Source organism: Stegodyphus dumicola, chromosome 10 (genome assembly GCF_044657685.1).
Source record: "Stegodyphus dumicola isolate Sdum_Otavi_A_Nest chromosome 10, ASM4465768v1".
In the NCBI taxonomy this organism is placed as follows: Eukaryota; Metazoa; Arthropoda; class Arachnida; order Araneae; family Eresidae; genus Stegodyphus; species Stegodyphus dumicola.
Window position 1 is genome coordinate 177,197,533 of NC_140777.1, and position 26,322 is coordinate 177,223,854.

General features: G+C 33.7%; 1 protein-coding gene and 1 long non-coding RNA gene across 4 annotated transcripts in view; one reads left to right on the plus strand and one right to left on the minus strand.

Annotated features, from left to right (window-relative positions):
- Nucleotides 1–1,511, plus strand: part of LOC118197612 (echinoderm microtubule-associated protein-like CG42247) — a 31,306-nt gene extending 29,795 nt beyond the window's left edge. For 2 of the 3 annotated variants that reach the window (XM_035369140.2, XM_035369138.2), the window contains exon 4: nt 974–1,511. In XM_035369140.2, coding sequence (XP_035225031.1) covers nt 974–997 — 24 coding nt within the window. In that variant the 3' untranslated portion in view covers nt 998–1,511. The remainder of the gene's footprint in view (nt 1–973) is intronic. The other variant, XM_035369137.2, reaches the window with a different exon arrangement.
- The window catches only part of LOC146995211 (uncharacterized), a 361,401-nt gene that overhangs the window by 163,700 nt on the left and 171,379 nt on the right, over nt 1–26,322 (minus strand). The window contains exons 2-3 of the long non-coding RNA XR_015043649.1: nt 4,585–4,720; nt 2,621–2,849 (exon numbers count right to left, since the gene is read on the minus strand). This is a non-coding gene — a long non-coding RNA (uncharacterized LOC146995211). The remainder of the gene's footprint in view (nt 1–2,620; nt 2,850–4,584; nt 4,721–26,322) is intronic.

The following is a 26,322-nucleotide window of genomic DNA, read 5'->3' on the forward strand; positions in this document are numbered from 1 at the left end:
TGTATGTTATAAGCGTTAATGACGGCAATTGTGGTTTACGCACTTTGTTGAAATTATTTGAAACAATGAACAATGACTTTTTTTACGCTCGTTTACATTAAAAAAAATTAAAGGAAAATTGCTTGTCATAAATTAAGATGTTCACCAAGTGAATTAATTATATTTGCCGCGAACTGAAAAAGTAATGCCCCAAGATAAAATTTTTAATTTCTCCGTAAATTTCGTACCAAATTTTACAAAATTTAATATTTAGGCATCATTTGAGTCGTAGAATCGAAATATGGAAAAACATTGGCATGTCATTTCGGAAAAGTCAGATTTTATGTCAGAATGCCTATTATAGAACAATGCTATATATAAATCTAATATATATCCTAAGTCACGCTTCCGAGACATGAAAAACGTAATTTGAATTTCGTCAATCGACCCAGTAAAACGGGAGATATAGAACTGCCCCCCCCTTTTTTTACTTTTTTTGCGCAGAGTGCATGTAGAAATCTAAATTTTGCACGATCATATTTTCTTTATTTTTGAATCTATCATTTTTATTCTGAGTATACCGCGCACCCATAAATTTCTATCTTATTTACGATATTAAGTGCGCATTATATGCTGGAATAAACGGTACATATCTGACCTGCGGAAGGGACGGTGTCTGCCGATAATGTCGCGGTAAAAACATCGCGGACGAAAACGTCGCAGAGAAAACAACGCAAGGCGAAAACGTCGTGCTACAAAACATCGTGGGAAAAAACATCGCAAAGAGAAAACATCGCAGTTCTAAAACATAGTGATACAAAACATCGACGTTTTCTCAGCAACGTTTTCGTCCGCGATATTTTCGGCTGTAACCGAAGGGACATTTCTTATCCGAATATTCAAAATTCAGTTCGAATATTTGAATTTATGCGTCATTTAGTTTTATGAGATTGGATTGGTGGTGATTAAAAGTGGAAATTTTTTTTATCTATAGGTAAAAGCAAGGACGTTTCCCTGAGAGTCAGAATACCAGAAGATTCTAGACGCAGATGGTTGGCAGGATGATAGCAGAAATGTCGTATAGGATCTTGTTTAATGAAATGGAATGCCCCAGATTATCAACATAATTATATAAGATCTATTTATATAAGATCTATCTACATACGATATGAAAATTTTACGAAAGGTTGGAAAAGCAATGAAAGCAGATAAAAACTCAAAATCCCGTCTTTTACTAAGAAGTAAACATAAGATGGAAACTAGAGGTTCACTTATCTTGTAAAATTAAGGAAGGTTTAAAAAAATAAATAAACAGTATACGAAGAAATTATTTTTGTATTTGAACAATTTGTCTTTATGTTTTGAAGTTACAATAAAATTATCGATTTAAAAGAAATGTTATTTGTATATTATTGCATGACATACAGATTAAGTTCAGAAGATAATTCATTATAAAAAATGTGAACAAAAATTGGGGAGAGTGCAGAATCACCCACTAATTGGCGGTTTTTATGAATTGCACAAACTCGGCATCGACCTATTTTCACTTTAAAAAAAATTTCCACAATTGCACAAAAATGGCATTGCGCACTGCCTTGACTTTATCCACGTACACATCGACCTATTTTCACTTGAAAAGTCAAAGGAAATTGACAAAAATCCAATTCTTCTTACTCTTGTAAAAAGCGCCAAACAAATAAGGGGGCGATTCTGCCCTTTATCCCAAAAATTCCTGAAAATCATCATTAAATTTCCAGCTTTAAACGCAGAATTACAGTTTATGTTCTCAAACACCTTGCAGAAACCATTCGACAGTTTGGAAAGGACGTTTAAAATAGGAATAGGAGACATGAATCCTATGTCGTGCCTTCGCCGGAAATGGCGTGCCTTCGTGGTGTAGAGGTTCTGCATATTCCAGAGGTCCGTGCTTCGATTCCCGGCGAAGATGTTGCTAATTTTTCATCTCTTCTACTTCCAAAAATTACCTAATGTCTCTACAGTGGCGCCCGAACTAAAAGGGTTATTGGATGATGATTCTCCGCACCCACATTTGGCGATTGGGTCCCCTAAATACCCCAGTCGCCCTCCCTTTAAAAGGGGAGGTATATAAGGTATATCTCCCACCTTCTTTTCGTGGTGTAGTGGTTCTGCACACTGGGCCGGTATTCCAGAAGTCCGTAGTTCGATTCCCGGCGAAGGCGTTTGCTCATTTTTCATCTTACCTGTTTCCAAAACATCCTAATATCTCTACAAATTGATATATTTAGGATCTCCATAATGTAAGATCTTTTTAGATAACTCGTTAGGAGACAGCTCACTAAATAACTAAACAAAAATAAATATGTAACAATACAAAATATCCAAAAATCAATTCATAAAAAAATAAATACAAATATTATAGAGACATTAGGTAATTTTTAGAAGCAAGCAAGATGAAATATTAGCAATCGCCTTCGCCGGGAATCGAACCATGGACCTCTGAAATACCGTCTCAGTATGCTGACCACTACACCATAAAGGCACGCTAGGAAAGTGGGAGAAATACCTTAGACATTAAGTTATTTTAAGCGCGAGATGTGAAAAATGAGTGTGCTACCATTACACCACTAAGGCATGATGGAAGGAGGGAGAAAATATGTACCTTATATACTCCTCCTCTTTTAAACGGCGACTGGGGATTAGGGGACCCATTTGCCAAATCCTGGTAGTGTCGAATTATCGTCCACCGTCTTTTGGTCCGGGCGCCATTTTAAATTCATTAGGACTTTTGAAGTAGCAGATGAGAAATGTGTGCAATGCCCTCGCCGGGACTCGAACTTGTACCTCTCGAATACGCGCCGAGTGTGCTGCCATTACACCACGAAGGCATGCTGGAAGGAGGGAAAGCATACTTTATATATGTACTAAAATATTCAGCATTACAAATTCAATTTCATTTCTTATTTATGCTTACAAAATCACATATGGTTTATCGATCTATGTGCACAGAATGTAAATATAAGTACAAAAAAAAGTAAGAGAAGAAAACAATTGACTTTTGATCCAAAGTTTTATCATTAGATTCAGATATGCAGATGCGCAGTACAGAATTTTCAAAATAAAGAAAATTGTTTCATTTTAGTGAAATATTTTTTTCACAATTAGAATTTTTATTTTAAATACAACAATACTTCGCTCACTAATCTGGACTAATTGAAGACGTAGTCCAAATTTACTACAGTCTGGTTTAAAAATTTGAAAACAAACTTTTTCAACTGAACAAAATAAAATAAAAAAACTGAAAGGTTTCAGATTTTAAATTACGTCCAAAGGGCTTTTTCTTTAATATTTTGTGTGTTACCTTTATTTATTAAATATCATGTTCTTAACCATAAAACTTACGCACTTAAACCATAAAATTGAGTTCAAGAGAAATATCGCAGACTAATTCTTAAGTGAGCATATCTTTAGAATTTCCGATACAGAGTCTCGCGAGCTGGAGATAAAAATGTTTCTTTTTCGTACAGTGTTGGCATGGCTCGCTTTGAAATCGTTGAGTTTGTTAATCAAAAATTCTTTGAAGTGTTACAAAATATGAAATCGATAATAAAACAAATTTCAAAATAGGGTCAAAATAGTGCTTCCACATGCTCATATTCTATGGATGATTACGTTATACAAATTTTCATGGCTCTAGGTACCGTTGTTTTATCCCAATTCGAGAAACGTACATAAATTTATGCAGATTCTTGATTATTTAATTTCTTTAAATATAATACAGGGCGATAATATTAGGTGGCATTAATATGAAAAGTGAAACAACGCTTATCGTGAATCGACGCAAAATGCCAAAACGAAATGAATAGTCCTTCTGGGCAAATTGCCCCTTTGGACTAATAAATTTTAAAACATTAGTATACAAGATTATTTTTAGTACATAAATGATCATGATTTTGTTGGCTTTGAATCTTGTTTTAGTGATGTGCCTATTAATATAATGGAAATGGATAATTTCGTTTCAATGGATTAGGTTGCATCAACGTAATTGAGAGCATTAAATCAAAGATATTGAAATATTTATTGATATCTATTAGGATATTGAAATAGTTATTAATGTATTTGAAGAAAAGGCTTATTTAAGAATAAAACAGCAACGTAGGCAGCGACGACTATGTTGAAGTGCCCGTACGAGTGTTAACATGTTGACTGCCAAACACGATATACGTAACTCGTATTAGCGCTCTTCTTCAGAACGCCCATACGAGTTATCTCGTAGTTGCTTAACTTGCCACTTTTGCGCCGCTACGAGTTAGTTCGTAGTTTATAAGTGTAAATATGAATGGATAGCGTCGTGGAAGAAAATAAATTCATTATCGCTGCACTCACTTGAGTCATCAGAAGGTACATAATCGCTATTGTTGTTACCATCTCCAACTAAAAATTCGTCAGATTTTTGACTCGCTTAAATTAGCAAAATGTTCAAGTTCGGCTTCAGTAAGTGGTCTTTCCCTTTTCATATTTTAGTATTTATTATTTTATTGTAAACAAATAGAAACAAAAATATTTAAAATCGATGAAAATGTAATGTTTTCGATTCAAGATTAGACATAATACTGAACAACTTACTCGCTTAGCTCTTGTTTTAGCTGTATCGAGGTGACAGGTCAAAGCATGTCTGTACGAATCATCTCGTAGTGGGCTTCTGCGAAGAGCTTTGTCTAACAAAATTCGACTACTAGATAATTCGTAGGACCTTTCTTTTCTACAAAAATAAATAAATAAATAAATAAAATCCTGTAAATGTTTTAATGATTGTTACGAATCATAATTAGCATTTTTAATCACATAATATGATTAAATCGATTTGGCTTCTCGGACAGGAATCCGAAAAGTGCCGTGGCAGTCAATGTGTTAACAGCTAAAGAATTACAAAGATCTATCGGAAATGTGTTGAAACCTTTCCAGAGCTAATTATGGAAGTTGATTCTACCATTGAATGTAGATTTACAATTCTTCAAATATCAATTTTTAATCATCTTTGAATTTGATTCCTCGTGGTTAAAAGTAACTTAATGTAAAACCTAACTTTATTCCAATTACATGTTGTCTTTAAAGTACACGTTGAACAAAAAAGAATTAAAAAATAACACTTCTATAACACCGGTTCTACTGGGCCGAATGGCGAAATTTTAAATTATGTTTCTCATGCCTCGAATGCGTGACTTAAAATATTTATTAGATTTATATACAGCATTTCTTATATTGCATTCTGACAAAAAATCGGACTTTTTCTAAAATGGCATACCGATTTTTTTTTTCATATTTCGATTCTACGAATCAAATTATGCCTAAATACTAAATTTTGTAAAGTTTGATGAGAAATTTACCGAAAAATTTTAAAATTTGTCTTGGGGCACTTTTTTCAGTTGCCGAAATTCTTAATTTATTGTAATCACTTTTCCTTTCCTTTTAACTGTGCACGAGAAGAATAAAATTACCTCTATTAAAAAAATCCTAAATTTCAAAACTCGACAGTATATAAATTAACGGATATCTTTTGAAATTTTAAACAAAAAAATATAATTTTTTGCAGGTATGCCCTGAAATACATCTCCTTTAAGATGATGACAAAATTTTTATAGGTTATAATCCGAAAACCCTTTCGAAAAATTTATAAAAATTACTAAAGAATGCAAATTTTATAAACAACTCAGAAAATAGCTGCGAATATTATTTGGATTGAACTGAACTTTATTCCTTGTTGTGCTCGAATTTGTTTGATCCTTGTTGTGTTTAATCAGCCTTTCACCAAAGACACAAAACAACCACTTTTGCAGCTTCATTATATTTTCTAATCTATTTTTCAGTATTGCAATTTATATATCAATTTTTCAATACCTAGAACAACAGAAGAAAGGCTTTCAACAGAAGAAAGGCTCATTTTCTGATATCAGAGTATTATTATTTAAAAGCCATAGTTCATCGTTTTCATAAAGTTGTAGAGCAGAATTTTAAATATATTTTTCTTGAAATAAAAAAAAAAATTGAGGCTAGGTAACTAAATCGACAATATGTTCTTAGGAATAGCCATTCAAAGTCGATTCTGTAGCAGATCGCAGAGTTGCATAAGCATTGTAGCATATTTCAGTTGTGCAGAAGAAGATTAAACTGTGATATTGATCCGACTGTGTCCGTCGATCCTTGCTGCCGATATAGCTTAAACCTGGCGAGTAAAACTGCAACGCCATCATCTTTGAGTTATTCATTGTCTCTTCCAACAGCTGTGCTTATTATATTAAAAGTCGCTTAGGTTTGGTTTAGTTTAATTAAGACACAATAACACGCCGAATAAGTACTAATTCAGAAGTCAAACAACAAAAATCAGCGTTAATTTTCAAAATTTTCACAGGACTAGTTTCGATGGTTTTACCGAACCACCATCCTCAGCTGCAAAAAAGGCTGCAAAAGCCTTTCGGGATTGCACAGTTGCTTCAACCTGTACTTGTATCATAACGGATACCACCTGTTACGAAATGTACCGGCGCGGTAAGATGGCTTCCTGCTAAGCAATTTTAGGGTTGCCATAAAATAGCAGCGAAGGCAGGGTTGCCACATTTGGCGGGATATCGCCCATTTGACGACATTTGGTGACAAAATTGGCGATATGCCATGGACGGATGGAGAACCTTCTGGAACGAATTTTTACTGGTTTAGCCCAGAATGTTATGTTCTCGAACACAAATCGAAAGCTATATAAATCCTGCTGGTCCGCAGTCAGAGAGTGCCTGGCATAGAGTGCGAGATAGTGTGCCTCGTTTAGCGAGCTGATGGTCAGCCACTGAGCAAATGTCTTGAAGTCAAGCGCCGAGGGGGTCGTCGAGTGCATCGAAGAGTCTCTTAGTGTATCGCGATTAGTGCATCGTCGAGAGAGCGTGTTGGCCTCCGGGAACGACTGAACCGAAGAGTCGAAAGCCGTGCTCTGTGTGTCGTCGAGTGCATCGCGAGTTGTAGCGTGGAGAGTCTCGAGAGTACGTGGAGTTCCGAGAACGACCGAGCGGAGTCGGAAGCTGTACTCTGGTGCTTCGCACTGAAGCTGTCTCCACCGTGATACCCTGATAACCTGAAGGCTGTGTCGCTGATTTTGTCAGCGTGTTTATAGTAGTTCTTCGACGACTGTAACGTGATTTTGGAGCGGTCCTGATTAGTACTGGCTAAATAAAGTGTGTTTTGATATTTCATCAAGTGCTGTCGTCATTATTCACTCCAAATCCTCACGAACTCCCTACAAACGTGAAGGAAGAAAATAACGTAACAACTGGTGTCAGAAAAAAACGGTTTCTCATTCTTGCAGTATTAGGCTGTGTGCCTACACATAATAAGGTCTGTTTGGGAGCACTGGTCCAGCTTCATCCAAATTTTAAAGCATCATTCATCATTGAGAGTGTAATGCCAGTCACTGGTTAGTCATGATGCATAGATACTGCACTTTTCTGCTTATTATGGAGGAAATTTTAGCTTACATTTCTAATTACTTAGCTGCACTTTACTGGCTATAATAAAACTACTACAGGAAATTTATTATCAGTTTTCATTGAAAATTAAACTTTTAAAATACTAAATTACTACTACGATTCATCAGAAAGCTTACGGTTGATGCATTGAATAATATACATGACCTTTCTAAGTTCAGTGCTCTCGACATTTTTATCCTGACGTATTTTTTATTTTTTCATTTTTTCACCTTTTTAAAATTCTTTGCACGTTCTTGGATTATCAGAAATAACTTTTGAATTTGCTTTTGATTCACCTGTCAAGTTATATGAAATAATCTCTTCATTTTTATGATTTTGTCAACAGCGCATATTTAAAAAATAAAAATGAATACCTACATTAGGATTAGCATTCCCAGTTTTATTTTAAGAAAACCATTATTTTAACAAGTGTTCCATTTTCAGTACAAATATTTTACTATTAAAATATGAAACGAGTTCTTTTATTAGATATGAAAAATACGTCAATCAATAGATGTCTTAATTGCAACTTATCTGCAAGTCTTCTAATTTACGTCTCCCATAAAATTACTTTGAGTTCTTCCCCATATTTAAGAGTTACAATATTCTCTATCACATTTACTAGATTTTTCAGAAAAAAAAAAAGTATCACTTACCTAGAGGACACATAAACAACAAAGGATTTAAATTTATTAGTCCAAAGGGGCAATTTGCCCAGAAGGACTATCAATTTCGTTTCGGGATTTTGCGCCGATTCACGATAAGCGTTGTTTCACTTTTTAAATTGTTGCCACTCAATATTATCACCCTGTATTATATTTCAAGAAATTAAATAATGAAGAATCTGCATCAATGTATGTATGAGTCTCACATTGTGACAAAACAACGGTACCTACAGCCATTAAAATTTGAATAACATAATCTTCCATAGAATAAGGTCATGTGGAAGCCCTAATTTGAATTTAAAATGTGTTTTATTATCGATTTCATATTTTGTAATACTTCAACAAATTTTTGATTAACAAACTGTGCGATTTCAAAGCGAGCAGTGGTAACACTGTGGAGAAAAAAAAATATCTCCAGTGCGCGTACTGTGTATCGGAAATTCTAAAGATAGGCTCATTTTAAAATTATTTTGCGATATTGCTGTTGAACTGAATTTTATAGTTTGAGTACGTAGAACATGATATTTAATAAATAAAGGTAACGCACAAACATCAAAAAACGCCCCTTTGGACTTAATTTAAAATCTGAAACCTTTCAGATTTAAAAAAAAAAAAAAAAAAAAAAAAAAAACACCTTTCTTTTTTTATTTTTTTAATACAAATTTTAGCCTATTGGCGTTTACTGCTGAACTCAACTACGGGCTGAATGGTTAAATACTGTTGAATGCGCATAGTTCGTCTAGGCTCTAATCTAGGTAAAATGGGCTGACTGCATGGTTAGTTTTCATAATTTTCTGTATGCATATTATTAGTATGAGTCAGTTTTCTATACAAAGACCTGGACGAAGCCATCCCTTAGTCAGATAGCCCTGGTGTGCTTTGGGATAGCTAAACAACCAGCTGTTTACTTTAACAGATTAGAATCCACTTACTTACTGCTACTTATTTGACAGATTTTCAAGTGCCTTCACAGAAGACAAATTCATATGCAGCTATAGGATGGTTCCTACGGATATATTTGATATTTTTCGTGCATTTGAGGCATGATGAGCTTTAAACCAAATTAAATATAACTGCGCTATGTGTATTACAAAGCATTAAACTTTGGTAGTCGTTGCTATAAAGAGATTAGTAGTCTTTAGTCCATGCGTAAGAAAGTTTGGTTTGGTTTATTTAATTATGGCAGAGCACTCGAGGACTATCTGCCTAAGCGGAGGGATGCCTTTATGGAGGAATTCTTTCTAAGAGAAACTAGATCGTGTACATGCTACACACGAGCAAAACAACGAAAACGCTCATGCTGTCAGTCCGTTCCCCGGGATTTGAAACCCGGATCGAAATACCAGTGTTCAGAAGCCTTACCGCTCGGTAACTGCTTGGCGCCCGTCCATCAGATGGATTATCGCTCCATCTGATGCCAAGTTTAAATGAGAAATCCTGCCAAGTTTAATGAAATCCTGCCAAGTTTAAATGAGGTATACTTATAGTTTCAATTCGAAACACTCCAGAAAATAAGAACATATGTCTCTATCAGGGATGCTTTGATTAAAAAAGTTGCCTATTCATATGCCCATACAAAATTAATTCATTAGTTAATTAATTAAAAAATTTGAAATGTTTCAGATTTTTAATTACGTCCAAAGGGGCGCTTTTTTAACGTTTTGTGTGTTACCTTTATTTATTAAATATCATGTTCTTTGCACTTAAACCATAAAATTCAGTTCAATAGCAATTCACAAAATAATTTTAAAATGAGCCTATCTTTAGAATTTCCGATACACAATTCGACGTGCTGGCGATAAAAAGGTTTTTTCTCCACGTAGAGTCTTGCTATCGCTCGCTTTTAAATCGCTGAGTTTGTTACTTAAAATTTCGTTAAAATGTTTTAAAATATGAAATCGATCATAAAACAAATTCCAAATTTCTAATTTGGTCTTCCACATGACGTCACTCAAAACTCGTAGGAGGATGACGTCACTCAAAATTCGATGGCTCTATGTACCGTTGTTTTATCACAATGCGAGAAATATACATACATTATGCACACTATCGGTAAAATCCTGCCAAGTTTAAATGAGATATACTTATAGTTTCAATTCAAAACACTCCAGAAAATAAGAAGATATGTCTCTATCAGGGATGCTTTAATTAGAAAAATTGCCTATTCATATGCTCATACAAAATTAATTAATTAATTAATTAAATATTTTTAATTACGTCCAAAGGGGCGCTTTTTTAACGTTTTGTGTGTTACCTTTATTTATTAAATATCATGTTATTATTTATTAAATATATTAAATTAATTAATTAAATATTTTTAATTACGTCCAAAGGGGCGCTCCAGAAAATAAGAAGATATGTCTCTATCAGGGATGCTTTAATTAGAAAAATTGCCTATTCATATGCTCATACAAAATTAATTAATTAATTAATTAAATAAAAAATCTGAAATGTTTCAGGTTTTAAATTACGTCCAAACGGACGCTTTTTTAACGTTTTGTGTGTTACCTTTATTTATTCAATATTATGTTATTCTCACTTAAACAATAAAATTCAGTTCACGAGCAATATCGCAAAATAACTTTAAAATGAGCCTATCTTTAGAATTTCCATACACAGTCTCGCGCACTGGACATAAAAAATGTTTTTTCTGTACAACCTTGCCATTGCTTGTGTTGAAATCCTTGAGTTTGCTAAAGTTTTACAAAATATGAAATCTATCATAAAACAAATTCCAGATTTCAAACTTCGGCTTCGGGATGCGCATATTAACAGGAGGATTACGTTATTCAAAATTGGATGGCTCTAGGTACCATCGTTTTATGACAATGAGAGAATCATACCTACATTCATGCAGATTCTTAATTATCTAATTCTTTAAATATAATACAGGACGATAAGATTTGGTGGCAACAATTTAAAAAATGAAACAACGCTTATCGTGAATCAACGCAAAACTCCAAATTGAAGTTAGAAGTCCTTCTGGGCAAATTGCCCGTTTGGATTAAAAACGCACAAACCTCTGACAGAGTACCTAATTCTTCCATTTACGCTGGTCAAATATGCATCAATATAGTACATACATATTGCTTTAGATCTCATGCTTAACCGTTTCAGTCCGGCGAACCGCTATCGCGCTTTACTTGACGTATGCCAAAAATACGGCGCAGCGCGATAGCGCTTCTCTTGTTTTGTATCCAGAATGCGAAGACGCTGGTGTTGACTTTACGCAAGACGCGAAGACTTTACGCAATTATTGAGAGCAGTTGTAGTGATATCAGTAGCAGTTGTTTTATAAGAATTGGAAATTGTTTTCATTTTTTTACCAAGTGTTATGCAGCGTCTTCGCATTCTCGATACAAAACAAGAGAAGCGCTATCGCGCTGCGCCGTATTTTTGGCTTTCGCAAGTGAAGCGCGCGCCGGACTCAAACGGTTAAATATAATTTACGGCATATTTAGACTCGTTTGCCAGTATAATTCATGCATAACTTAAAATTTCGAATAAGGCATCGTTCACATTGTCTCTTAATGCATTCGAGCACTTTTTAAATCAAACTCGGGTATAGGAAATGTACAACACAATAGAATATTAATTAAAGGCAAGCTATATTCTGTTTACATAGTTGAAAAAGCACTTAAGCAGAGACGTAATTAGCGCATTTCCTCATATACATTTTTAAAGAAAGTAATTCTAGCAGTGTTATTTTTAACCAGCGAAATATAATTACGCTTAGGATTCCTTACTCACCGTGCTAGGAAAGCAAAGTCAGGTTAAGAAAATAATGGACTACCGAATAGACACCGCTTTTTCTCATCTAGACTGTTCCATAAATTTATCTGCTGATTGCTATCGGAAAAACTAAGTTTCAAAAAAACAGATCTTCAAATGCCCTTTTGGGTTTCACCTCATAAATAAATCTCTCTGTAAAATCTAGATTCACTTTAGGAGATAAACTGCATATTTTAAATTCAAGCAGGAGTTTGGGTCATCGTTTCTCTAGCACCTGGTCGAAGGGAAGGTGTCATGTGATGCCTTGAGCTGTTCGGTTACCGTTTGCGGAAAAAGGCGTGCTTAACTTGCAACATCTTTTTATTTAGAGCTCAAGAAAAATATTCTGGGTATATACTCATTTATTTCCTTGAAGTGAACGTTTAAGAAACAAAAAAAAAAAAAAAAAATCTGAAATTTTTCAGATTTTAAATTACGTCCAAAGGGGCATTTTTTAACGTTTTGAGTGTTACCTTTATTTATTAAATATCATGTTCTTTGCACTTAAACCATAAAATTCAGTTCAAGAGCAATATCGCAAAATAATGTTAAATTAAGCATATCTTTAGAGTTTCCGATATACACAGTCTCGCGAGCTGGAGATAAAAGTATTTTTTTTATATATATAACGTTGCCATTTCTCGCTTTTAAAGCATTGAGTTTGTAAATCAAAAATTCGTTAAAGTTTTACAAAATATAAAATCTATAATAAAACAAATTCCAAATTTGGGATTTCAGATGCCCATATTCGAAGTAGGATTTCGTCATTCAAAATTCGATGGCTCTATGTACCATTGTTTTATCACAATGCGAGAAATAGACAATCATTTATGCAGATTTTTCATTATTTAATTTCTTCAAATATAATGCAGGACTCTAACATTTTGTGGCAACAGTTTGAAAAGTGAACCGACGTTTATGAGTCCGACGCAAAATGCCAAAACGAAAGCAATAGTCCTTCGGGACTGAAATCCCTTTGGACTAAAAAAAAAAAAAAAAAAAAAAAATGCAAAAATACAGTTTTTAGAAAACTGTGTTTTTGCATTTACACATAAATGTTGCATAGAATTTCGAAATGAAAGTAGAAAACATATACAAAGGATGTCGTACTAATAAGAAAAGAGTACAGATATAAACATAAAAGTAGTTAGTTGTAGTTGTAGTTAGTATATGGCGAAAATGCAACATTTTTTCAACATAGTTTAATTGATAAAACTGAACGAAATATGAACTGAATGAAAGCTTGCCTTTTCCTGATGTTATTATTTCCAGATGATCAATTATTGCTAAAATTTTACTACAAAATAAACAAGTGTTCTCTGCATTCTTTACTTAATACCAACCAATAAATGCCTATTTCTATAGTTACCCAGAAATGTTAATGGATTAGACACACATTTGTAAAGATAATACGGAGACGAAATGCACTGTTAACCCAAAATTACGGTTAATCCGACTGCAGCTAATAAAACTGTGTAAAGAGGATGGTTTGGTTTGTTGAGATTACGGCAAAGCACATTAGGCTATCTCCCTAAAGTAAGGGATGCCTTCGTGGAGGCCTTTCTAACGGAAACTGGATTGTTCTAAGGGAAAAGTTACATATGAGGGAAAACTACGAAAGTGGTCCATGCAGCCAGTTCGTAAGCCTGGAATCGCTGCCACATCGGAATTACCAGCGTTCAGCGACTTTACCTCTCAGCCGCTAGTGGGCCTCTGCAAAGAGGAATAACCGATATAATTAACAGAAAAATAAAATTAACAATTTTTCTATATTTTTAAGCAGCTTAATTTAGAGAAAACTTTCTTCGGTCATGTAAATTTAATCAGCATTCAAAACGAGATGAACACACTCCCGATATTTCTGTAGGTATCAATGGGAAACATAAAATTAGTGGATGTACACGTAATTTATTTTTACGAACGGAAGTCAGCAATATCAGTATATTCTAGATTAAGTGCAATTAAGTTACGTAATTCTGTGGACAAGGCTGTTATCACAGCTGTTATTCTGGTTTTATTCTGGTGGTTCATGATATAAATATTTCCCTTGCTTCTCAATAAACAAACAGCATTTTTTAGACAATGTCCGTTTTATCCGCCCTTAGTTAATCGGAAACTGACTACATCGATAAATACCAAATAGCATATGTTTCATAAATTAAAATAAATCTAAATAAAATAAGTCATATAAGAATTTATTGTTTTAAAAATATAACCAAAATAGACTTAAAATACTAAAATATCATAAAAGACTTTACATATCAATTGAGACAAAAAAAATTTTTTGAATATTTCTTTAGGAGGCTGAAGTCATAAGCCAATTAACGCAAAGGTGCAATTAAAAGAAACTACGTAAGCAATTTTCATGAGCTTTTTTATTTAAGAACTTGTTCAAATTAACGAAATTCTTTTTACATAATTTAGTATTTAATACCCTCAGCTACACCTAAGATATTTTGATCAAACTTCATCGAATTCCAAATACATATATTGTAGAGACATTAGATATTTTTGGAAGCAGGAGATGAGAAAAATGAGCAACGACTTCGCCGGAAATCGAACCACGGACCTCTGAAATACGCGCCCAGCGTGAAGACCACCACACCACGAAGGCATGCCAAAAAGACGGGAGAAACACCTTATATACTCTTCCTTTTAAAGGGCGGCTGGGAATTAGGGGACCCAATCGCCAAATCCTGGTGAGGGAGAATCATCATCCACCACCTTTTTTAGTTCTGCCCGTCACTATAGAGACATTAGGTTATTTCGACGCAGATGAAAAATGAGCAATGCCTTCGCGCTGGGACTCGAACTACGGACCTCTCGAACACGCGCCGAGTGTGCTCACCACTACACTACGAAGGCATGCTAAGAAGGCGCGAAAAATACCTTATAAAGTGAAAGGCATCCTTGAATGCGAAATTTCGGCAAGGGAACTGGAAAGTTCTGTAATAACAGTGTATTTCAGTGAATATTATATTTTATATTGTGCGATCCATAATTCAAATGATATTTTTATTTCGATATAATTTTGTCGCAAATGATGTTTGATCAAGAGTTTTGCTGTTATACCATACTCTAGCACTTCTTACAAGTTATTTGCCTGTTGCAGGACAATCACGAATAGTGAAAATGGTTACGAGGAATGAATGGAATTTCAATTCTTCATTGAAACCAGATTTTAAAAATTTTCTTCGAAATTTCAAATTTTTTTTTCTTCTTCGCGAAAAGCTAGTATTTAGAGGATGTATTCGACTGTTGTTCAAATACATCCTCTAAATTTGCAATTTATTTTTCTTTTTAAGATAATTTTTAATCTTAGTTATAAATTCATAAGAATAATTTATTTAATTATTTTATGTCGATTTTAGCAGCAATTGCCCACGTTTATAGTTTGGAAAATCTTTCTTACAATTTAAATTTTTCATTTTATATTAATATATATGTAGGATCGGTACTAACTGTCTAGGAATATGATGTTTGTAAACTTACTTCCGATGTAGCTGTCTAGGGGCTTGGAATGACTAATCCGACTTATGAATAACTTTAAACTTTAATGAAACATGAATAGTTGCTACAAACTACAAAATGATTACATGTGTAGAAGGAAATATGTGATATTATTTACAGATGAAGAGAATTAACCGTCTTTTACATGCAAACATCTTTCAGTCGCATCATCGTCTTAATATGGCGGAATTGTCTGACTTCTTTCATCGGAAAAGTAAAAGATTTATTTTCACAGCTTGTCGCGTCATCCGATTGTAATGGAAGATGCCATCCTACATATATATGTGTAATGATTTTCAAAATGCGTAGATGCAGGCATTGGAATTTTTAACAGCTTACGATATTGCGTAGATGCCTGAGAAGACCGTAGTGGCTTGAAGGTGGCTGAATGGAAAAGCATGATGACGCGTTTATCACAAATGAGCTTGAAGAATCACGGTCTTTATTTTTTAAGGATATGAAATCATCCTTTTTATTTCTTAATTATATTTGAATACAATAAGTTCCATTTTGAAGTACGACGTCATCTTAAGCAATTAAGCAGCAGCATGGAAAAGTAGCGTATTGCCAGCACGAAAACGTGAGCGAAAAAGAATAAAGTACTTCAGAGGAAGACGGAGGGGGGGGCGTCTGAAAAGTTTCAGTTCCGAGTTTTGATTTACAATTAATTTGATTGGACAAGAGGTATCTCTAATAATTATGTGCATCTCCAAATCAGATGATGGTGGTTCAGTGGGTTTACTAATTTTAACACTTTTACATTTTAAACAATATTTTAATTACTATATACAGAGCGTATTCTTAGGCCGCCGCCTTCAACATGAACAAACTTTATTCTCTTACAACTAAGCGAGCAACAGCGCCCTCTAGCCTTTTTCTTCAAATTACACAACACTCCCCACCTGAACTCGGTGGAGAGTTCATCTTTCAATAATATATTCTAGAATATACAATTAATATTTCGACAATAAATCCTGGAGAAATGGTTAAATATAACAAACATGCATACATAATTATAAGCACATAAAATTTTACAAAACATTAAATGATACCTATCAGCAAGGTCAGGAGAATCAAACCTAAAAATACAAAATACAAACATTAGTTAAGTTCCATATTATATAACAATTGTATAGGCCCTTTTAAGGTACCAGTAGGTGTTTTAATTATGCAAGATCTTATTTTACCATCTCTGCCTGGCATTAATTCCAAAATTTTACCTATTGTCCAAAGATTTCTGGGATGTTTGTCGTCATGAATCAAGACAATATCGTTGATTTTAAACTGAGATGCGTTAGAGTGTGGAGGACAAATATTGGCAGATCTCAGATTAAAAAGATACTCTGATCTCCAACGCTTCCAAAAATGATTTAAAATATCTTGATGGTATTTATATCGTTTAATAATTGAATTTCTTGACCCAATCAAATTATTTGATGTTATTTTATTAGCAGGCAGAGATAGCAATCGTCTACCAACCAGAAAATGAGAGGGTGTTAGTGGAGAAGGTTCATTGGGATCGGTAAACACGTAGGTAATTAATCTACAATTAATCATTGCCTCGATTTCAATGAGCACTGTTTCAAGCTCTTTCACAGTAAGGGATGATCGACCAATAATTTTTCGCAAGCTGGATTTTATGGTTCGTACCATACGCTCCCGAAACCCTCCCCACCATGGACCCCTCTCAATAATAAATTTCCAATTTATGCCTCTAGCAGAAAATAATTCTTTCACAGATGAGTCACTCAAAGTTTTAAAAATATGTTTTAGTTCTTTATCAGCTCTTTTAAAAGTCTTGGCATTATCGGAGTACACGGTGGTACACAGTCCTCGGCGAGCTAAAAATCTTCGGAAAGCTAGCAAAAACCTTTCAGTGCTGAGATCAGTTACTATCTCTATATGTAAGGCACGAGTGATCGCACACGTTAACAACAGCATGTAAACTTTACCTTGCCTGTCTTTCGTAAAAAATGGACCGGCGAAGTCCAACCCGGTCACAGCAAATGGAGGCGACTCTTGAATTCTGTCTGGAGGAAGTGGAGAGATATCCTGTACCCCAGGACGTGCACTATATCGTTTGCATATCACACATTTTCTGATGATAGTCTTAACACGCTGTCTTCCCTTAATGATCCAATATTTGTCTCTGATCTGAGTTAGTGTCGAATTAACTCCAGCATGGAATACCCTTTCATGCGAGTCCGTGATGATCAACTCGGTAAACTTGCATTTTGATGGTAATAGAATGGGATGTTTTAAATTCTCGTGACAGTCTGCAAATTGAATGCGACCTTTCAACCGAATTCCCTCCTCATCAAGCCTTGGATTAAGGGAGTAGATGGAAGAATCGAGAATTGATTTTTTATTTGATAACTTAATTATTTCCGCTTGATAGGATTCTCGTTGCGTAATTTTTACCCAATAATGTTCAGCTGCTTTAATCTCAAAAGCACTTAAAGATCCATTCCCTGTAGACCTTTTCCGAAGCCTCCCAATAAATCTAAATACATAGGCAGTAATTCGAAGTAATTTTCCTAAAGAACTGAATTTTTCTATATGCAAAATTGGGGATTCATTGTTAATTACAGGTGCAGTCAAAATAATACTTTTTCTTAACTCCAACGATTCTGAATTTGGTTTTAATTTCTTTTGTTTTAGAAAGTTTTCAATAGGAAAACGTAACCAGTGTGGCCCATGCCACCACAAATCATTCTTAATTAGTGACTGAGCACTAATTCCTCGAGTTAGTAAATCGGAAGGATTTTGTTTCCCTTCGCAATGGTTCCACAATTTTTTGTTGCATATACTCTGTATTTCTGTAACACGATTGGCGATAAATGGTTTCCAATTATTTGGCGAACCTTTAATCCAAGTAATGGCGATTTCGGAATCACTCCAAAAATAAACATCCTCAATTAAATCACCAAACAATTTTTTCAAATATTTATACATTCGAGCAGCCACGAGTGCTCCCATTAACTCTAAACGAGGAAGAGTGATTGCTCTTAAAGGTGCAACTCTGCATTTCGACATGATAAAGGAAGTTTTAATTTTAGAATCACTCGTACAATATCTGAAATATGCGATGGCCCCATATGCTTTAGGACTAGCGTCCGAAAATAGGTGAAGGCTTATATTCATTGGATCGTCATCAAAGAAATTTCGCTGTATCGATATTTCAGTTAAATCATTAAGTTCCTCCCGCCAAATGTTGAATTTGTCCTTAATCTTTGCAGGAAGGACCTCATCCCAGTCAGAACCGGAACACCAGATTTCTTGCATAATAATTTTCGCCCGAATAACAAAGGGTGCAATAAATCCAAATGGATCGTATATTTGGGCGATGCTTTGCAAAAGTTTCCTTTTTGTAGCAAAATCGTTTCCAGTAGAAAAGTCAATTAAATTTTTTAAATTTAACTTTATATCGTCTTCAATGGAATTCCAAATCATGCCTAAGAAATTCGATTCACTAGTTAATTTGTTGTCTGATTCCTTAATCCCATCTGAGACCCATAAATCGTTTAATGCTTTAGAATTAGTTCTTAATTTTCTGAAATTCATCCCAGCATCCTTAAATATATTAACCGCATCTACAGATAACCGATATGCATCTTCAACCGTTCCTGCTCCAAAATATAGGTCATCGACATAGACAGAAGAATTTAACATTTGGAAACTGTCCGGCATTTTATCTTTATATTTTCGAATGTGATATTTTATAGTGGCGGCCAAAATGAAAGGAGATATAGTCAAACCGAAAGCTACGCGACACATTTGCATAATCTTAAAGGAGTCATTATTTTCATTAAACCAAAGAAATTTTAGAAATTTTCTATCACCTTCAGCAATTCCTATCATTAAAAAGGCTTTTTCAACGTCTCCACAAAACGCTATCTTAAACTTACGAAAATTTAACATAATGTCTAGTATATTTGGATTTAGATTAGGTCCCGATTCAAGGCTATCATTTAACGAATTCGTGTCCTCTGTCCTTGAGCTAGCATCGTACACAATTCTTACCTTAGTAGTTTCACTAGGTCGTATCACTGCTCGGTGCGGCATAAAATATCCCAAATTTGTATCATTATTTGGACATTCCTCCACAATTCCTTCTAATATCTGGTTCTCAATTATATTTTTATATTCCCGAAAAATCTCCGGAGTTTTACTTAGTTTATTGTGAAGGTTTGCGAATCGTTTCTTAGCTACCTCAAAATTATTTCCTAAATTATTCGGACTGTATTTCCAGATTAAATTTGCCTCATATCTTCCGTTTTTAAACTGCAAATTTCTTTCAAACTGTTCTACTATTTCGCAGTCAATATCGGAATAATCATCAGAATCATTAATTCCCATATGTTCTAATTCCCAAAAACCTTTTAAATCTTTCAACACAACAGTGTTTGTCATTACCGCTAAATTTTCAGAACAATTTTTGTTTGTTTTATTTTTCTCGATTCCTGCGGCAACCCAACCAAACACAGAACTGACTGCGTGCAACCCTTCAGATATTTTAATTCTTTCAGAATAAACTACATTCCAGAATTCATCCCCTCCAATTAATATCTCAACATCTATGTTATTTTTTCTTGCGCAATCGGCGATCTGCAACCCCATATGCTCCATGAAGTCTGCAATTTGTTTACTAGGCACACTGATGGACGCCGAGGAAATAACATCCGAGATCAAACATTCAATTTTTATTTTATTATTTTGTTTCCAATTCTGAATTTCGATTTCAACGACCGGATAGGAATGATTCATTGCCTTCGTTGCACCAAATGAATAAACAGAAAGTCTTTCATAACGGATTGGAGTAAGTTTTAAATGGTCGGCCAATTTTTTCGTTATAAAGGATCTGTGATTGCCTTAATCAAGAATTAATCTAGTTAATTTTGATTTATACTTAGAACAAGCATAAACTGTACAAGTTTGTAATAATATTTCCCTGGCATTACAGTCATTATTATTATCACCTTGAGGAACAGAAGCAATCAATTTTAAGTTTTGAACTTTATTTCTTTCCTCAGAATTCAAAGTCAGAGATTCAGTTTCATTTTTGGAATAACCTTGTTCCAACTTTTTGTTTACAAGGGATTTATTAGTACAAATCGATTCATTGTGATACATACCGCCACATTTATTACATTTAGTTTTATTTCTGCACCTTTCTGATGTATGGAATTTTTTAAAACAAGAAAAGCAGCGGTTTTCGGATCTTAGTTTCTTTAATTTATCAGGAACATTCACTTCGCATTTAAATGACTCGTGCAAATTATCACAAAAGATGCATTTTCGGTTAACTGCAGTATGAAATGCAGCCGTGTGTGTATTTTTTACATATTTTCTAGTTTCATATTTTGATTGATCGACTCGCGGAGGCACAGGATTTTTCCTTTCGCTTAATACTAGATTTGAAATTTCCCTGCATTCTATTTCCGTTTTAATAAATTGTGTTAATTCCGAAACTTCAACTTTATCTTTCGATCCTCTTTGCCGATTAAATTCCAAAACTAAATCGTCCGGAATTAATTTTAATAATATTGGAATTAATAAATGTCCATATGAGCCAGAAGTTACTTCTAAAGTTTCCAAATTAAGAATCGAAACTTCTAATTCGTCATATAATTTACGTAAAGCCTTTACGTTAGCAGAATTTTTAACAGCTTCTAAATTGAGAATTTTATTCATGAATGAATTAATGATCAGGTCTTTTCGACCATATCTGTCCTTTAGTAATGCTACACATCTATCATAATTACTTTCTGTTAACTCAAAGCCTGACACAACATTCGAAGCTTGTCCCGTTAAGAATGTTTTTAAGTATACAAATTTTTGCATTTTTGAAAGCGTTTCGTTTTTATGTATCGAATTTTCGAAACTATTCCAAAATTCATTCCATTGTTTGGGGTCTCCCCAAAATTTATCAATCATTAATTTTGGTAATTTCAGCGTACTACTCCCACTAGAACTGGAACTTACATGCAAAATTCCATTACCACTAGACTGGTTTAAATCAGAACTTTGGGGATTCCTCGCTGGCGGTACTGCGGTAACTGCACCTAGAAACTGCTTAATTTGACTACAAGCAATTATATATTTGTCATTGTATTCTTCGCTTATACTACAATCTTCTTCAATTAAGTTAACATCAATTAACTCTTGTATTTCATCATCAAGCGTTCTCAAATTATTTTTCTTTTCGGTTAATAATTCAAAGAATTCTCGTAATTCTTTAATCAAATTTTCCTCCCCTTCAATTTTTAATTTATCTTCAATCACTTTAATTAACTTAGTAACAGACGATCTCAATGTGGAACGTTTACGTTTCAATCTATCTAACTTTTCTTCCATTTTATTTAATTTAAATACACCCACGACAGCAATAATAAATACTTACTAATGTACTACAAATAATCACTAAATAATTAATTTAAGATTTCCCTACCTTTATTTGGAATTCCATTGTCCCTCGAGTATGAAATATCCATTGAAATCGAAACACTTGGATCGAACACCTAAAATCTTCACAAAGCCTTAATTCCTTACGCCGATGCACCATCTAATAATTTTGTGCATCTCCAAATCAGATGATGGTGGTTCAGTGGGTTTACTAATTTTAACACTTTTACATTTTAAACAATATTTTAATTACTATATACAGAGCGTATTCTTAGGCCGCCGCCTTCAACATGAACAAACTTTATTCTCTTACAACTAAGCGAGCAACAGCGCCCTCTAGCCTTTTTCTTCAAATTACACAACAGTATCTGCATTAAAACGCTACGTAACATAGAAAAATCTAGAATTTGGGACAAAAGATGAACCCAGGGGGGGGGAGATCACCAAATCAAGAATGCTAATTTTGAGTTCGCCGGTTATTTTTTTAAAGCAGCTGTCGTATTTTGATATATCTTACATATATATATATTATAAATGTTTTCAATTTTTATATACTTCTTATTGTATATTACACCGTTTTTATTTAGCTATTTGTGTTAGCGTTTTTTTTACGTAGTGTTTTGAACGAAATGCATAAATATAGCTTTTAAGGTTCGCGATTAAAGAGAAGACCACAGACTGTTCTTAATTCTACGCAAATATTTAACATTTCAATTAACAAGCCTTTTATATGCGTTAGAAGAATATAATTTCTTCGCCAGGTCGGCGTTATTGCTAGAAAACACCGAATTAATATTATCAATATCTCTGTACATTGTTTGCAATATGAAACCATAGGGCACATACCGGTTGCTTATGCAAACAATTGACAATGGAGCTCATCATGTCAATCGAATCACAATATCGATAGAGAAATGTAATCAAAAATTGCGTGACGGCTAAAACTGACAATGCAATATTATTCTTAAATGCGCCAAATTATCTGTTTCAGCTGTAGATAAAGAGACATGAAAGCATAAAAAAGTCAGTATTCATTAGAACATCATCATTCGATAATTTCACATTTTTTCATACAAATATATCTCCCAGACGTATAATAATTATTATAGCTGAAAATAACTAAATGTTATTTCTGTTCATATGAAACAACGTTATTCTTGCTGATGCTTTGTTCGAAATGCCACAAAACGGGAAATTTTTCATTGAAACACGAGGATGCTACAAAAGGAAATTTCTTCCTTTCTTCTTTTTCTGTTTCTTTCTTTCGGGCTGCTAATTATGCGCATTTTGATTTTGTGTCGAGCATTGCTTAAAGGAAAAAAAGTCAAAGAAGATTTTATCTTCGAAGTCTTTCTCCATGCGTTATCTGCATAAGAAGAATTGAGAATAGCTTACGGTTAATAACCCTACTATCTGTGTTAATTTTATTACATGTAACATATGCACGTCTCAAAGAATCTCTTTGGTAATCATTATCTTAATTTTTAAAATTAGTAGTAATCGTTTATCCCACGAATGAATGTATACATACTGAATTTGGGATATTTTGCCCCTCCCTCCCATTTCTTGCAGTTTGTCACTGTGCTTCTGCTATTTGGTTATTGCATAGTATTTATTCCAAACTGAATATGGGATGAATTTTAAGGTAACCGACGTCGTTCAAAGGGCTTTTTTCAAAATGATTGTTATTTTTCTGAATTTTGCACTCACAGTTGTGCACACTTCAATATAATAAAAAAATAATAAAAAATTCATCACTTTATGAAACTTTATGCGAAAAACTGAAAGTTTTATAACGAAATTAACAAGCACACCAACCATTACTGACAAGAAAGTAATGATGATGATAAAAACGAATTTCTGACTTTATTTTATGTATATTAACCATAAGCATACAATGTACAATAATTGGAAAATATTGATTCATTAGTAATGTATGACTAAATATCTTATTCAACACATAAGTATTTAAAAAAATGCATATACCATTGAAGAAAAAAAATTATATAATTTAAAATCTGTTCGGATAATTTTTTTAACTCTTAGTCTGCATCGTGCATAATAATATGCAAACTCTATTTGCAAAGTTTCAAGTGATTCTGTAAACTTTTAGAGTTATCATGGTTGCTGTGAATATAAATCATAAAAAAGTAACAATTGGGTCGATTGGTAAGATAATCCATATAAAAAATAAAGAGTAACGTGTTAAATAAGAAATAAAATTACGCAAGTTTGAAATAAAATATCTGATGACTCTATATCACATTCTTGTACGACATATTACATTATGGACATTTTTGCTGCTTTTCATTTAAACTTATTTCCTCGAATTTAATTAGAAGTATATTTCTCATCCAATTAATTCAGTTCTCACTTCGCGGCAAGGAAAAAAATACATGAAACCTCAAAACTTCTTCATTAAAAATTATCAAGTACAGGATATTCTAAAACACAAGATAGAGCTAAAGAAAAACAATCAAGCAATTAAATCAACGGAAAGAAAACATTTCGGTGCACACAACTGTTAACTTTAGGTCCCACTGGGCAAAAACATGCTGAAATTGGTGCACCAACTTCAATGTTCACTTCTACTAAGAGTTTCAAATGTAAACAAATGGTGGCCAAGTTACAACTAGCACCACTTAGATTTTTAAATTGTTCATAATTCTACAACTGTTGAGCGCTGATTAACTAAATGAATAAAACTCTCAACAAAACATAACAACAATGTAATTCAATCACTTCTAAAGCAAAAAATGCACAATTTACTACCATATAAAAATAAAATGCCAAGCTCACCGAGTCAAAGAGTGAATAAATATATATATATATATATAAACCACAGTGCATATATATATATATATATATATACAGTATATATATATATATATATATATGTGTGTGTGTGTGTGTGTATCATATTTTTAATGTATAGTCGTGCTGGCTGAGTGGAAAGACGAACAGATGACTCCGTCACAAATGAATTTTGAAGAAGTCCCAATCTTTATTTTACGCATATACGGGTAAAACCATCTTAGTAGATATTTATCGAATCATAATGCAATACAGTAAATCTTATGTGCACTGATTTTAAAAGTAAGAAGTAGGCATTTTATATACGGCAGCGTAAGTGAAAAGTGGCGCAGAGTTCTTTGCGGGGTGAAAGCTAGGGAAAGGAATGACGTAGTTTTTTGCGAGGGGTACGAGATGCGGAAAGTACTCCAAGCCATGATTGGTTAATTTTGGGTTTTAGTTTCATTTTTCAAGCAGTGTTTATATAACATGGAAAGATCTCAAATTTGGGAGAACAGATGAATTTATGGAGAGAGCACCAAATCTAGGATAGTTAACTTTGGGGGCGCCAATTATTCTTAAAACAGCTATCGTATTTTGTTATATCTTATATATATATATTTGGTGCGGCTGCTTGCCAAAAACAGGAATGTTAAGTTTATAAAGCAGGTAAACATTTAACTCTGTTTGGAACGGCTTCCTGGAATAACAATGTAATAAATTCCAAAATTTTGAACTAGTAAAGAATGCTAGGCTATGTATATAATTTAAACTATGTTCCTTTTCTAACCATGAAACACATTTACAGAATCAAGTCTACTTAAATTTTTTCCCCATCTGTATTACGTGTTAAAAGTTCATGAAATCATTTCTGCAGCATTACATAGATAAATCCGATAATTACGTCGTATTTGTTAATATAGCAGTGTCAAAGCCTAGGCGTGTCGAATTGTAGTGTTAGGGGCTACAAGAAGTTAGAAACTTTCCTTTTGAGCTTGAGACATTCAATTCTCTTCCTTTCCTCAACATTTGGGTCACACGTAACATATCCAACTTCAGTATGTTACTGTTTACCATAAACCTTTATCTGTTTGCCTTCCATCGCACTTCAAATGATGATATTCGACTAAACAGAAGTTATCTTCATTTTATTCCTTTGTTTTCCATGCAATTCAAGTTTGCTCACTTGATCAAGAACTAAATTACTTAAAAGCAATTGCTCTTAACATGTGCTTTTAACCCAACATTATTAACCAAGAGGTTAAAAAATTCTCATCTCAACACATCAAAAAGCACGCTTTGGCTTTAGGAGATTATAAGAATTCTCTTGTCATTCCTATCTTTTCGTCGATTAGCTATAAAATGGCACGTATTTTACAGCAATTTAATATTCGAGTCGTTTTTCTCCCTATCAGTACAACTCTCAGTTCCATACTTAAGGACTCCGCATATGAATTACTGGGGTATTTACAGGATTCTTTGCCAGTGTGGTTTAATTTACATTGGTCAAACTAAGAGAGCCTGAAAATTTTGTCAGGATTCTTTGCCACTGTGGTTTATCTTACATTGGTCAAACTAAGAGATCTTTAAAACTTTGCATTGAAAACACGTAAGGGCTCTGTTACCCAGCACTGTTGGTCCAAAAATCGCACTGTCTGTTTTTCTGCAGGCAAAATTATTCAAAAAACATCTTCCATTGGTGTATTCGA